The 15,148-nt window shown below is 34.6% G+C and overlaps 2 protein-coding genes across 2 annotated transcripts; one reads left to right on the top strand and one right to left on the bottom strand.

The window, feature by feature from the left end:
* Positions 1 to 4,826: 4,826 nt before the first annotated feature.
* Positions 4,827 to 6,073, bottom strand: LOC134254627 (N-glycosylase/DNA lyase-like). Its single transcript, XM_062737165.1, has 2 exons — positions 5,825 to 6,073; positions 4,827 to 5,427 (listed from the first exon to the last, which is right to left on the bottom strand). Exons 1-2 carry the CDS (start codon positions 5,935 to 5,937, stop codon positions 4,827 to 4,829), a joined length of 714 nt encoding a protein of 237 aa, XP_062593149.1. The 5' UTR covers positions 5,938 to 6,073.
* On the top strand, positions 6,001 to 11,648 carry LOC134254626 (uncharacterized). The gene is made up of 6 exons (XM_062737164.1): positions 6,001 to 6,086; positions 6,722 to 7,178; positions 7,413 to 7,736; positions 8,005 to 8,132; positions 8,379 to 8,607; positions 9,057 to 11,648. Exons 2-6 carry the CDS (start codon positions 6,804 to 6,806, stop codon positions 10,425 to 10,427), a joined length of 2,427 nt encoding a protein of 808 aa, XP_062593148.1. The 5' UTR covers positions 6,001 to 6,086; positions 6,722 to 6,803; the 3' UTR covers positions 10,428 to 11,648.
* Positions 11,649 to 15,148: the final 3,500 nt, after the last annotated feature.

Raw genomic sequence — 15,148 nt, 5'->3', positions numbered from 1 at the left:
TCCCTGATATGGAGACGTCACCTTTGCCGGTGAAGGGCTGCAAATTTAGGCCTATGCTCGGCACTCAGGGCCTTTGAGCAGGGAGGGATCTTTATCGTGCCACACCTGCTGTGACACGGGGCCTCGGTTAATACGGTCTCATCCGAAGGACCACCCCATTTAGTCGCCTTTTAGGACAAGCAAGGGGGTACTGAGGACCTATTCTAACCCGGATCCCCACGGGGCGTTATGAACAAAAAGTAGAATGTCTAATTTTTTCTTTATTAAATTATTTTGTGTCGTCTTCATCATCTGTGCTCTTTGTTGAATTGGAGCAACTTGTTCCTCTACAATGGCCGCATGCAATTGTACATATCATATGACCTTTTTTGACATCGTTGACCTTTTTTTTGGGGGGGGGTAAAATTTTACTTGTATATTTCTGACTTCAGTCGCTCACCGCTGTTCTTCATTTGCAAAATACCGGTACTTTCGTTGAAAACATTTTGATTGTACAAACAAGTACTCTTAGGCTGATATGAAAAAATGTTTTAGTTTCTGATTGATAATATCTATATATCGGGTAGTATTTTTGAAGATAAGGTCTTTCAACAATCTGTTGGAAAATCCATGGGTATATATTGCGCCCTGTTATTTGAAAACCTATTAACTTTGTATTTATATGAAGTAAAATATATCTACTACATGTATATAGAATATATCTACAAACTGTCACATGAGAAGAAGAAAATACCTTTTCATTCACAGGTTAACTTGATATATATATCCTTCTTGGCTGAGTAGCGGATATCCTTAAATTCTATACAAGATTTACATTTTTACAGTCGGTAATATGACTGTCAACAGGTCATCCTCTCTTGGCTTCGGTCGAGGAGGGTGAAAATATTTTAGGAGTGTTTTGCCTGTGCAAAAATTGACATTACATGTTTGATGATAGATGGCATCAGCAGCATGCAAATCATTTACAGCTTCTATTCTACCATAAATTTGGTCTGCCCAAGCGTCTTGTCTTATAGAACAGATAGATTTTATACTAGTCTGGAAATCATGAGGTCGCACAGGATATACATCATACCCTCTTTTATTTTGGTTGAGTTTGGCAGTCTGTCCACACAAGAGGCAGTGGTCACGGAATGAAATAGTCTGTTTTGACCTGAAAATAGGTGTGCTTTCAGCAGGAGGATTTGATTTGCCTTGTTCTCTCTCTTTAACATATTTCCCGATTTCAAATATATTTGTAAATTGACGCCTGCACTCTGTGTGTACATATTGTCCAGGATGTGTGCGTAAATGGCTACCCCTTTTCTCAGCAGCATTATTGATACCTTCACTGCCCTTCCCACGAAGACAAACAAGCCCAGGGGCGTAGCCAGGGTACTTTTGATGTGGACGCCTGAATAGGAGCTTGGTGAATTTTCGACGATTTTGATGTGCATATTTGACCCTTCTAATAGATCGCATTTTTCTTACACTTTTCAGTTTATTATACGCAGCCACATTTGATTTCTTTTTCCTTGTACAAAATGCGGACAGTCACTCAAAAATTTGGAAAGATCTGTACAAAAGCGTTCCTTGATGAAACCACATAAAACAATTTTAGACTTTTGAAGCTTGACAAAATATGTATGATTACATACGGTAGTTGCTTAGAGTGGTTGACTGGTTTAGACGGACCACGTAATTGACTGATAAAAATATAAACCTATAAAGATTGAAAATAAGAAAGATAGAAGAATTCTTTTCATTTTATTTCATTTCATGTGATTTTAGAAGTCTTGCATGTATCCGATATTAAGTTAGGGGTGGGGGTGGGGGGGGGGGGGGGGGGGGTGTTATCGTTACAGAAGTTAAGCGGTTTGAAATAATATTTCCAGTAATAGAAATGACATTTTTGGCATTAAATAAGATTATCCTTTGTTTAATTCTAAATTGCTTCTATTTAAAAAAAAATATTGACAAATATTTTGCAAAAATGATGAGTACACTTTACATTATTACGCCCGTCTCACTCTCTTCTCTCTCTCTTCTTTTTTTTGGAAAATGATGTGGACGTTTGTGCGTACAAACGTACGCCTGGCTACGCGCCTGAAGCCCAGTTTGATCCCCCGACTCACAAATGACACATTTTTCTTGTCTTTCCGTTTTCAAAAGAATATTAGAACAGGTGTAAATAAAATGAGAGGAAAATTTCAACAAGATATATCTACAGCGTCACATGACGATAACTAATGGCAATTTAACAAGAATGGGTGTCCATACACTGAGAAGGCCAAAGTAAGCAGTGCGGTGTTAAAAAATCCTTTTCACTCCCTTACTTGTTAATTATTTTCCATAAAAATAATGTTTTACGAATAAGCTCTTGATCAACTGTTATTTTCAATTACATTACGGCCCATATCAGGAATTTTAAATGAATCCCAAATGCGTGACGTTCAGATTACGACGACACGTGTTGAGACTTCTCGGCTGTACCTGTATTTTGTCAATTTTAGGAGTTTAACGTCTCGTTTGTTGTAATAGTTTTACAACAGGGTCACATTGATTAAAATGCTTACACACTTGTGTCAATGTATATCATGAAACAAGGATAAATTAGCGTCATCTAGGCAATGTATATGCACTGACTACGTCACCGAAAGCACGCTATGACAGCACAGCGGTGACAGAAAATGAAGGGCGCACTCAACAAATTTCTTACACAAAAATATAATATTTCTGCACATTAGATAAAATTAGATTTTTTATATGTTGTTTTACATACACTAAAGAGTAGTTTGCAAAACAAATTATTTCTTTTGCAATTAGTTACAGGTAAAATTTAAATTGACTGGACTAATTAAAGACTGCAAATGCTGCAATTCTGTCAAAAATCATTGAACTGGAATGAAATGCAAACTTGATCAACATGTAGGTCTTTGTAACACTTAACAATTCAAATTTCTAAATGATCAGGAGTTTTTGAGTACATGTTAATATGTTAATTAGTTCAAATTCCTAAATTTCAAAAATTCAAACTGATTTTGTATATGAAATTTAATATTTTACCACAAAAATCTTCAAAATTTTCAAATTTCCAAACAGGTTTTAAAATTTTAATCTTTTGGATAAGATTTTTACCTTATTCAAAATTCAAATTTCTAACAACGGTTTTTGAATTTTAAACATTTGATTTTTAAAAAAATCTTTTTATTGATATTTGATTATATAGTGAATATTAATGCATACTTTCTTTATATTTAGTTCAGTTACCAGTAAATACCAACTTATCAGTGAATTGCAAACTTCTTTAGAAAAGAGCCTCAAATTAAAATTTTACCAATTAACAAACTGTTATAGCAAGTCTTATTTTTTTTAAAACAACATTTGAAATAAGAAGATTTTCATATTAATTCCTGCAAAAATCGGATCACATAAAGGCAGCATTCTGACTTCAGGGGCCATTGGATTGACTTAAAAAGTACTGCGCACTAAAGGTAAGCGAAATTTTATTGATTCTTCTTTGACATTTTCAAGTAAAAGAAAATGAGTTTTATTTTAATTCTTTCATTTACCTTAGTGAATTTTAATAAAATTAAATCAAAAATTGAAAGAGACAAGAAGATTAAATTTTCAATTTTGAAAGAAGCACCCTTGCTCACCATAACCATGCAATTAGTATATTTCCTAAATATCAAGGTGCAGAGGAGGAGATTTTCAATGACTATAAGGTCACCATATTTTTTAATGTGAGGATGAATTTTTGCAAGCACAACTTTTCAATATGCAAAAATTATAGAGTTCTCGTGAATAAAATGTGATTTACAGTTTTATAGACCTGAACCCCTTACTCAGAAAGCCATAAAATTGATTTTGCCTCAGAGAGAGACACACTTGCTTTTCAAACACGGTAGCCATTCACTTAGTTAATCTTCTAATTACCCAGGAGAGAAGAGAAGATTAATATAAAAAAAAGTATGCATTAATTTTCACCATATAATCAAATATCACTAGAGCCCTATCCTAGCATCATCACCCCTAACAAGTGGCCATAAAATTCACAATTTTGGAAGAGGCATCCTTGCTCATCATTTCCATACACTTGTACACTTTCTTCACTATATAAAAGCAGAAAAGAAAATTTTCAAAGAAATAATGTATTTTTCACTCTATGACCATTAGAGCCCCACCCCGACTCCAGAATCCTTGACCCTAGAGCAATGAATTTCACAGATTTTTAAAGGGGTCAATGCTTATTACAATCAAGGCAACAGTTCACTGCCTGTTGTCTAACAGGAAAAAAGAAGAGTTTTGAAGAATTAATTTTGATGGTTTCATCTCCACCCCTCAGGGGGACAGGGACCATGAAATTTCACATGTGCCCCCCTTCATTAACGCTTTGAAGAAATGTAAGAGGTGCAACAAAACAAAACTTCTTCACATTGCACTAAGAATGAAATCACAAGATTTTAAAGATGGATTACACCTACTATTAAATACTACAATGTACCTACAAGATAAGTCATTATTCATCATGTAAATAAACTATCCCAAACTATCACATTATGCTGTAACCACAGGCACTTGTCAAGATGTTTTTAACCTTTCTTAAAAAAAAAAAAATTCCCCATACTATAACAATAAAATGAATAATGGAGAATTTTTTTATTTATGAAAAGAAAGGTTAAAAACGTCAATCAATGACCTGTAACCTTAACTATGTATTTCCTTATAATACTGTAACCGTAAACTGTATAGAGCAAAATAATGGTCAAGTAATTACTGTACACACACATCCTATTTACACAATACACTGACAGCACACAAGAATATCTAATTGAAAGTACATTTTACCTATATCCAAAACCTAGGTTCCTTAATTCACTTTCCACACCATCATCTGCCATCTCAGACACCGTGGGAAAACTGAAATATGTCTTTCCATCTAACTGCCCCACCTCTCGACCATAATTTTCACAGAGTTTCTCTATCATGGTTGATATCCTTGAGATATGATTATTTGATGAGCATATGAAGGAAAATAAGTTTTCCACAGGATCTTGACGTAACGTCCGTATTCCCTCAAATTTGGAAGATATGGACTGAAAATTGGAATCAACTTCTGACCACTTTTTATACAAGTTTGCAACACTGACATTTAACTGAAAATAATCCTTCATCAAATCTGCATACATATTATCAGATATTCCTTCCGTTTTATTACTTGACTGTGTAGTCACTTGACCTTTCTGCTGTAATACTATATCACCTTCACAGGTCTTTATTACTTCTGCTTTGACTGCCTTTGTTATAGGCAAGATTTCGTTTGCTTCTGATTTTAACTTGTTGTTTCCAAAGATTTGGTAAGAAATAGCAGCTTCTGATTGCCATAATCTCCAGATTCGGTCAAACAAAACACCAGTCCATATTCCTGGCTTTTCTTCTTTCCACCTGTTTATAAATATGTATACATTAATATGACATTTTCAAAACGTTTTAATTTTTAGCGAATTCTTATTTTAAACAATTTAATGAGTGCATTCAGATACACTTACTGTAGTAAAAAACATAACACGCAAAATACACCATCCTGAAACCAAATGCATGCCCTACATAACTTTACAGGAAAAAGAATATGTGAAAAATTGCCAAGAATAATTTATTTTGCATAAGAGATTTAAATATATGGTATAAAGTTACAAAGCTCTCTATAAAATGCAAGTGTTTTGTAACACACGTTCGAATTTACTCGATGATTTAATAAATGATCTCCTAAATTTCTTAAAGTGCATGGTTGAACATCAAATAATTTAGAAATTATTATCACTATTTCGTTGGCCCTTATTACCTGAATGATTGTCCACTTGCAAGAATCCTTTCTAAACGTATTTCTGATATATGACACAAAATACGACCACTGTAAATGGGGGCTGACATATTTCCCTCCAATTTTGGGGGCATCGGCTTTTATCGTTCCTCGGTGGATAAAGGTTTAGAGGTACACCGAACATTGGATTTCCGTTGTTGTGGGAAACGTTTACAAATGGCGGATATAAGTATGGAGGTTGGGAAAGTGAAATGACAAAAAGTATTTATTCTGCTGGGTTTAGGTACGGAGTCTCCTTGTCTAACATATTTAGGCTAAATTTAAGCAGTTGTCTGTTTGCATATTTTACCAAAGTCATTTCTTTTTCCAATATTTAATGTAATTAACACACAAAAACATTTTACGAGTTGTAAAATTGGTAAAAGCAACTTCTTTCTACACTTTAGATTGTTTTATTTCATATAAAGATAATCATTTTACTTTAGAACACTCGAAAATTATTTTTATCATGTGAGTGCTGGGTCTTTACACGTTTTCTTGCATTTAAGTTCTAACAAATTTACAAAAGGAAAGTCAGTTTTATAATAATTGGAGGATTTTTCTTTTTTTCCCAGCTTTCTTTTCTATCCATTCATTTCACATTGTTAAGACTTTCTCCTTGCATGATAAATTCCATAACTAATTTTTTGTGCTTTTGACTATGAAACACAGATTGAATATTTGCACCAATTTTTGTACCAAAGGAAAAATATAGTGAAATTAAAGCAAATCAAAATCCCTACACAGTTTCAGTGGGTTTTGGCTTTCATAATTTAAGCAATATGATATCTTTGCAAGCACATGTATTTTCAGTATGTAAATTACTGTACCCTAGATCACATCATTATCTATATACAAAATAACTTTTCTGTTTTGCAGAAGAATGAAACAGATAATGGAATCCTATGATCTTTAAACAAACAAAATATTTTTGAAGAAAGTATAACATAATAGAAGCATCATGGTCAGCATTCCAGATTGGTCCAAGTTTGGAAAACTACATGAAAATGTTAGAGAACCAACAAACTTATTGCTAAATAAATATTATAAACAAAGGGAAGAGCAAGCTATCAAACAGGCAGAGGAGAGGGGCTATTTCAGAGTCCCAACTCAAGAGTACTTAGTGGAAGAATGTACAAAAAGGAATAACTTCAAATATAAGGATGTCCATCGACTGAAGCTTATCAAGTTGTGTGGTGTTCACTTGAGGAAAGTAGGAGAGATTTCAAGCTGCATTAATCTAAGAATATTAATTATAAATAACAACTTCTTGACAAAGATTGATGGACTGATGTCATGTCATCATCTGATCAAATTGGATCTACATAGTAATCAGGTATCAATATTTTTATTTATACAGGTACATTTATCTTAACCGTGTTAACTGGGGAAGTTTAAGTCAAGAATTAAAAAAGGAATAATAAACCTTCTCATTGTATAACAGTATAAGGAGTACATGTACATGTACTTATAAATCCATTTATAAACATTTGTGAACTTAAAGCCACATGTTTCATGAGATATGAAATCTGGCACACTATTATATAAATATATTTCTTTTATTGTACAGTTATCAGAAATTCCAGGAATTCCTTTCTGGTCTGGGATGAGGAAGCTTGAAATGTTATTTCTCCATGACAATCCGCTGGGGAAATATGAAACACTGCAGAGTCTTGCCACTTGTCCCAAACTGCTAGCCCTCACCCTCTATGACACACCCCTCAGTCTAAAGAGGAATTACAGACACCATGTGGCTAACAGTATTTGGTCACTAAAGGCCCTGGATCATTATGTGATTTCTGATGAAGAGATCATTGAGGATGCTTTGTTTGGTGGTCAGTTTGGGACACTGAATCCAGCATTTAGAATCAATCTCTGTCCTCCCACCCCAGAGGTAAGTGAAGTTATTCTGTAAGGTCCAAAAGGTATATTTCCATCTCCTTTTTTCATATAAACTTTGAAGTAATTATTCAAAATGAAAGTACCGGTATTGTTTTAATTATATTGTACTGGTTTTTGTATTTTATAATATCAGATATAGATGCATTTCATTATCTTTTAAGCCAGAAAAATACTCTTGTTTTTGAGGAATGTTTTTGGGGGGTTTTTTTTGCATCCTGATTAAGAGTTATCTCCCTTAAAACATTTTTGCTCTTTTACAGAACACCACATTCGAGGAAGAGAGACATGTGTTTATGTTGGTAATTGCTACCATTAATGACATTCAGGCTCACCATTCCCCTGTACTTATCATTCAGAGATTTATCAGAGGCTTTCTCACTCGTAAAAGGTTAGTTGTTGTGTTGTGCAAGTGTACATCTCGGCTTATTCCTGGTGACACTCCAAAATAATATTTCTAGATTGAAAATTTCTAGCTAAGTTCTAGATTTCTGTGAGTGTATTTTTCTATTTGAAACGATTTGCATGTTCTTGAAGATCATTTTTAATTTAAAGCATTTCATGAAATTGAAAACTTGTCTCCCTTTTATTGTCAATTTTTTTTCTGTTGTCATGAGGTTATTATTTTCTTTAATAGACTGGGTTTTGTCACCAAAAGGCCCAAAACAACAGCCTCAGGCCTGGAGCTTCCCAACATACACCAGGAGTCCCACATTCCCCCACCCCCAAGTTCCTCCCCGGATCTCTCCCACTCCATCATCCGCGACTCCAGTCTTACTAACATGGAGTTAGACCTCCTATCAAGGACCAGGCCAGAGTCGTCTGCCCCTAGTGAGAGTCTGACAACAGCATCATATGCAAGAGAGGTATATTGAGCAAAACACATGCATTATACATGTTTGTTTGTTTTTTTAAGTAAAATGCAGTTTAGAAGGAATGCTTTTACATGTACTTGTATGAATATATGTGGTATTTGTATTTTGTAATTGGGTTCCCCTGACTTTATTAATTTTTTCTAATACCAGAGAGTACTTGTCCTAGTAATAAAATTTTAATTTTATTGAAGCATCAATTGTATATATGCATTTTTATATGCATTAAATATGAAAATTACAATGCATTTCAATAAACTAAATATTCAGCTGGTATAAGTTTTAATGAAGGTACAATTTTATCCTCACTGTGGTACAATTGAAATTCTTTGATGGTTGCCTATTTTAGTGTTAATTTTCGTTATTTTACACAGTAATGTTTTTGCTATATTTCTAATATTTTGATGATGGAGTCAGATACACTACATTTATTCAATTTTCAGATGGCCCTGGAGCCTCCAATGACCCCCACTGATACCCTGACACCTATCCCTCAAGATGTGGAGGTACCTAAAAAGAGGAAGAACCTTCTGATTAACCTTGCCAAGCTTCAGAGTGGAACATTCTCCACCCTGTATAATGAAGCCATCGCAATAGAAACAATCTTACCCGACTCTTCTCTGGACAAGATTGGTTCAGCCAGGCTGGAGACTAGGCGCAGTAGGAGAAAGAAGAAGAAAGAACCTCAGAGAAAAATTGTAAAGAGTGTGAAACAATTTTTTGGTCCTGTAGTAGAATCAGAAAAGATGGAAGACATTCCACAAGAAATTCCTGGTGAAGAGATACCTATAACAGAGTACCGCTTGAGAGGGATGAAGCCAGAAATGTCGTTTGTTGATGCCACCACTGAGATGATACTGGAGAAACAGGAAGCAGGAAGACTAGTCAGGGATGCAGAAGATGTGATTCATATCCGAGCAAGGGATGCTCCAAAACCAAAGATTACACCAAGAAAAACAGTCACAACAGATCAGAGGATATTTTCAAGAGTGCATGGAACTATGGGAATATCCAGTTTACTGGCTGTTCACCAAGCATACAAAGATAGAGAAAAGGCTGAGCAGGCAGCTGCTAAGATGGAACATATTTTAAACCTAAGAGATGAAAGAGATAGGGCTAAGGAGAGGATACGATTGTTTCAGGATGAGAAACGGAACCAAGCTTTGAAGAAGAGGGATCAAGAGAAAGCCAGAATGTTGGATGCTTTAGAGCAGAGGGAAATGAAGAGGTTAAGTTACCTGGATCGTAAGCAGGAATTCAAATCCAGGACGTCAGATTTGTCTCGCTCTTATAAGGCTGATTTTACTTTCATCACGGAGTTTAGCCATCAGCATACCTCTGTGGCCAATGCTCTAATGCGCCATGACAAACAAGCCAAACAAGAAGACATGCTTAATCAAAAATCGGAGGTAGTCCAGGGTCATAGGTCAACTAAGGTAGAGCAGCAAGATGTAGTGAAGAAATACTTGGAACACAGACAATTAATGCGGCAGACAGAGTCGGCCATGGCAAAGAATGCACTGGATGCCAGAATGCTGCAGGAAGCTAATGACAGATTAATGGAAGCCAAACAGAGGGTAGCCCAGCAGAAAGCAAGAAGAGAAACTGTGCAAGCCTTCTATCCCCTGCCACAAACTGTAAACCCCGCACCAAATCCCTCAAATACCAATAACCCTCCCCCATCCTCGGCTCACTCACTTCCAGCGACCGCTCAGTCACTTCCCACCACCCCTGCCGCTGGGGCCACTCATTTTGAGGCCAATGTGATCATGTCTCAAGGCCGCCTGGGAAAACACCCAACCATGGTTACGTAACTTTCGAACTCAACATGTTTTCGTTGAGTTATTTGAGTAGACTAAAGCAGGTGTCCATTCTAAATCATGCCAAACTAATTATACTAAATTATATATATTGTAAAAAATCATTTCAAGAAGGACTGAAGTTGAAAAGTTTGAAAATGGCACTTGACATTAATTTTTACATGGGGCTTGAAAAATATCTTAATTATATCAATAAATTGTACTTTGATTGATAAATTTGCATATTTATTTATGCTACTTTGTCATCAAATTAAAGTTTTAAGTTCTTAATACATGTAGCTTTCCTTTCTAATAAGATTTCTATTTTTGTTGGATGTACATAGAAAATACCTTTTCAAGTCTTTTAAAATTTTATAACTTGCTCAGGAATAATTTATTGAATGTAAATTAGAGATCTTTACACTACATGTATCATAAATATATTTTTTATTTTCTATATATCCATATCTTCAACAGTTCGAAAAGAATTGGATCTCTATGGAATTTATTCTTAAACATCATCAATTACTTCCTTCTGTATTGTTCATTTTTTTGTCTGACAAAAATGTGATTTTTTTCATTTGTTTAAATGTTAATTGTTAAATGTTACAAAGCATGCAGAACATGTCTTAAATATCTAGAGCTTTTCAATTCAATGAAATGTCTAATGAAATAAAATTGAATCAAGTAGGTGGCATAAGTCCTTCTTCAATGTCATTTATTCATGGAGTGCCAAGTTTCCTCTAACTCAATTCAGTGTTTTGATCATTTTTTTTTTTTTTTTTTTTTTAGTAGGGCTCATGGTTAAGTTACCAAAGTATCTGTGATATAACTTTTACTGAAATGTGCTCAGTAATATCTTCAGCATTTTTACAGCCAACAGTTGATGACAACATTATTTTATACAATTATTTTTATACTAAGTATATTAATAAAAGACAATCCAATTTATATATTGGGTATAAATGTGCAGATAATTCCATTTCCAAAGTAATTTTTTTTAACCATGAAACTTGTTTTTACCAAAACGTTAATGTGTTGTATGATATGTATAATGTTTAAGGCTATGTTGAGTTGTAATTCATTGAATCACCTCCCCTTGTTTTATCTTATTTTCTGCCATATTTGTTACAGTAACACATTGTTGTGCTCCCCTTTTGTTATGTTTTATGTGTAACCATTAATTAATGTGATAATTTTACACTTTATTTACAATAAACCTGTATTATTTGTAAATTTCTCCTTTATATGGGTGACAGTTGAAGGCTTAACTTTTGGCCCTCCCATTGGATGTAGAAATTAACACACAGAAATATTGATGAAATGATAGTGAAAACAATTATTTTTTTGAGAGCAGAGAAATAGTACATAATACTCATTGACTCATTGAGTACATTGACTTAACTGGTACTGAATTACAAGCTACTAGTACAGGTAAACTTCGGTATCTCGACATCGGATATGTCGACAACCTGGGATATGTCGACGCCCGTCCTCGGTCCCGGCATTATTTACTACATAAATGATGTGCAAAAACTCTGATATGTCGACCTCGGTAATGTCGACAACCCCGCTTATCTCGACGTATTTCAAAGTCCCAAGAGCAAAATTTACCTGGTATATGTCGAACATCGGGGCAATTTTCTGCTCTACTTGACCTAATTGTTTGTCAGCTGGTCTCTCGTCACGCACGGACGACTCGACGTCGGCAAAAATTCACACCTTTCACACCCATGTTTTGACTACATACTGCTCTGTAGAAATGTGTTTGTAGAGGAATCCCAACCATCCCAAGCCCCCTGGGCGTTTCTGCATGAGACGTTAGTTGTTTAATGTTCAGCTTGGGTATATAATATCATTGATAAATCTCAGTCGATTCTGCGTAAATGTAAAACCGTTTATTTATGTGAAATCTTTTTTAAATTAAAGGAAAAGTGAGTGAATAACAATGAACAATAAAATTAACTTAGAAATAATGGTCAAAATGCATTCAACAGGAACCAATCATTAAGACAATCAAATCTACGACATGCACCATGTGCAAGACTTGCATCAGCCGTAATACCCATGGATACATAAATTATGTAACATCACTAAGTTTGTTAAGTGCGCAATTTCGGTTAAATTTGGTTTAAAAGTTAGATGAAAATTTAATAATGAATGAATATGAAGTAAAATAGAAGTGAAATGAAATGATTTTAAAAATATACGCATCAATATTTTTTTCCGTATCTCGGATGTCGACATTATACCGTTCTGGTTTGAAGTTTATAGAGCGCATTTCGTGTCCTGTTTTGACAGAGCTTAGAGGCACGAGGATCAAATGCTGTAAAATGAAAAGATTTCGATAAATAGGAAGGCATTTAATAAATAATGTGAATAAATACAGAGGGATAGCTGAAACAAACGAGCTACAATCTACTTGAAAACATGTATAGGTACCTGTAGTTACACATCTGTTCAGTTTAGGTCTATGTTTTACTTTGCGGTAAATTTAAGGACGTCGAGTCTCAACTCTGATATCTCGACACCTCGGATATCTCGACATTTTCCGACGGTACCGTCGATGTCGAGATAACGAAGTTTACCTGTATACTGGCAGTTTGGCCGGAAGCTGCCAGTTATTAGCTTGTGGTCTGAAAAAAAAAATGGAATAGACAACTAGAGAGCTACAGTGCCACCCATAGAAAAATCTTTTCATTTATTGTGCATACCAAATACCATTGGGTTCTGAATTAATTTCTGTAAATTATTACTCCAACTGCACAAAAGCTTGATTTCAAAAACATTCCTGAGAACTCCATCAACTAACTATTCTTGTAGATGACATCTGCACAAAGTGTGTTGGGCCAAATTATCTTGCCTCCTATACCCAACTTGATTTAAGCTATATAGAGCTGATTTCAATAGACCTAACGGATTACGCTGTTTGTGACGTGCTAACGCTTTGCTTGTCGAGAGGTTTAAATACTACATCACATTGTCACCACATCAAAGGAAGTAGCCGAGATCGCTTCTAGCCCACGCTAAAGTCGGTCAGCTGCAATACACATCGCCGACGTTAAACGGTTAACAAAAGGGGACAGACAGCAAAAGTCTTATTAAACAGTTGGAAAAGAGCATTATTTATATTATATGCATTTTTTTAATCAAAAAAATTTGAGAGTTTTCCCCAGCCTTCCCTCTTTGCCATTTCTCTCTAATATATGCATAGAGATGAGGCTCTAATTTTCTGCAGTATTTTGTATTAAATTGCAACAACCTCAGAATGCGTGTCTTGGATTGATACGCATAACCAATTAAATGTACTTTATTTTTATACATGTACGCAAATATGAAAAAGATAAATTTTGCGATAGAATGAAATAATCGACCAATTTAAATATTCGTAATGGACTGAAAAAAATCATATGCATAAAATGCTTTCATTGATTAATTCAAGTTCAAGACATTTAACTATGCTGGTAATATTAAAAAAAAAACAAGATTGGGAATGTCTGCTCCACTTTTTTTACCCAACAAACAAGCTGTATGTTGCAGCTAACCGACGTCAGCGTGGGCTAGAAGCGATCTCAGCCACTTCCTTTGATGTGGTGACAATGTGACGTAGTATTGAAAACCTCTCAACAAGCAGAGCATTAGCATGTCACAAACAGCGTAATCCGTTAGGTCTATTGAAATCAGCTCTAAACGAGTTTGCTTTGAATACGATCAATTTTTATAGCGATCATGAGGCATGCTACTCATTGATAAGTTAAAGTTACAGGGATTTCAACAGCCTTGTTTAAAATTAGCATTTTGTAAATAATGATGATCAATATTATTAGCAAACATAACATTTCATTGGGTCGGGTCATATTTTGATTAACTTGTTTCATGATTACTAAATGTTAAACCTTTACATTTAAACTAGATTTTACTATGTAGTGTAGTACTCCACTTACCCAAGGATGCTTTGTACCATGTTCGGTTAAAATTGGCCCAGTGGTTCTTGAGAAGTTGAAAATGAGAAAAATTTACAGATGGACGGAGCTTTCAGCTCAGGTGAGCTAAAAATTAATTTAAAAAAACTTGAAATGCCGTCCCACAAATATCTTCAAAGTTTGATGAAATTCTGTGCAGTGATTTATGAGGAGTTGCGCTGACAAATTTTTCATCTCTATATTCAAGATATGGCCTAAAATATAAGTTGAAAAATACTGAAATTCCCAGAAAAATAACGAAACTAGAATTTCTTCGCAAAGTGCACAACTACGTACTGTGTCCTAAATATCTATTAAGTTTGACGAAATTCTGTGCAGAGGTCTAAGAGGAATTATGCCAACAAAAAAAGGACGGACTGACAGGTCAAAAACCTTATACCCCCACAACTAATTTAGTGGGGTACAATAATGTTCTGAATGCTTCCTCTGTCTAATATTTAATACTCCATGAATCCAACGATTTTGTTCAGCATTTTTACTACTTTTCAACTAACCAAAATGGGTATTCAAACCAATATGCCCTATGTTTTCAAGACAAATGAGCCATTCCCAGTACTGAACAAACATTCACTGAATGCTGCACTTGACCAATATTTAAATGCCATTCATATAAATATAGAATGCTTTCAAAGCTCTTATGATTTAATTTGTTTCCTGTCTATCCAAAAATTAGTACATGTATATAAATAAAATTCTGTACATTTGGACCAATTTGCAATTTAAGAAAATGGTTTAATTTACTTATACATGTAT

This window comes from Saccostrea cucullata, unplaced genomic scaffold (assembly GCF_032062105.1).
Source record: "Saccostrea cucullata isolate Sc308-1 unplaced genomic scaffold, CSIRO_AGI_Scuc_v1 ctg354, whole genome shotgun sequence".
Lineage (NCBI taxonomy): Eukaryota > Metazoa > Mollusca > Bivalvia > Ostreida > Ostreidae > Saccostrea > Saccostrea cuccullata.
Note: the sequence above shows the minus strand (reverse complement) of the source record. Positions and strands in the feature narration are given on the sequence as shown.

Excerpts from the sequence above, each read along its gene's own strand:
- LOC134254627 (XM_062737165.1), bottom strand. The coding sequence starts at position 5,937 with ATGCCCCCAAAATTGGAGGGAAATATGTCAGCCCCCATTTACAGTGGT. Across the intron at positions 5,428-5,824 it reads GCAAGTGGACAATCATTCAG|GTGGAAAGAAGAAAAGCCAG; the intron begins GTAATAAGGGCC and ends ATTTATAAACAG.
- LOC134254626 (XM_062737164.1), top strand. The coding sequence starts at position 6,804 with ATGGTCAGCATTCCAGATTGGTCCAAGTTTGGAAAACTACATGAAAAT. Across the intron at positions 7,179-7,412 it reads TGGATCTACATAGTAATCAG|TTATCAGAAATTCCAGGAAT; the intron begins GTATCAATATTT and ends TTTATTGTACAG. Across the intron at positions 8,133-8,378 it reads GGCTTTCTCACTCGTAAAAG|ACTGGGTTTTGTCACCAAAA; the intron begins GTTAGTTGTTGT and ends TTTCTTTAATAG.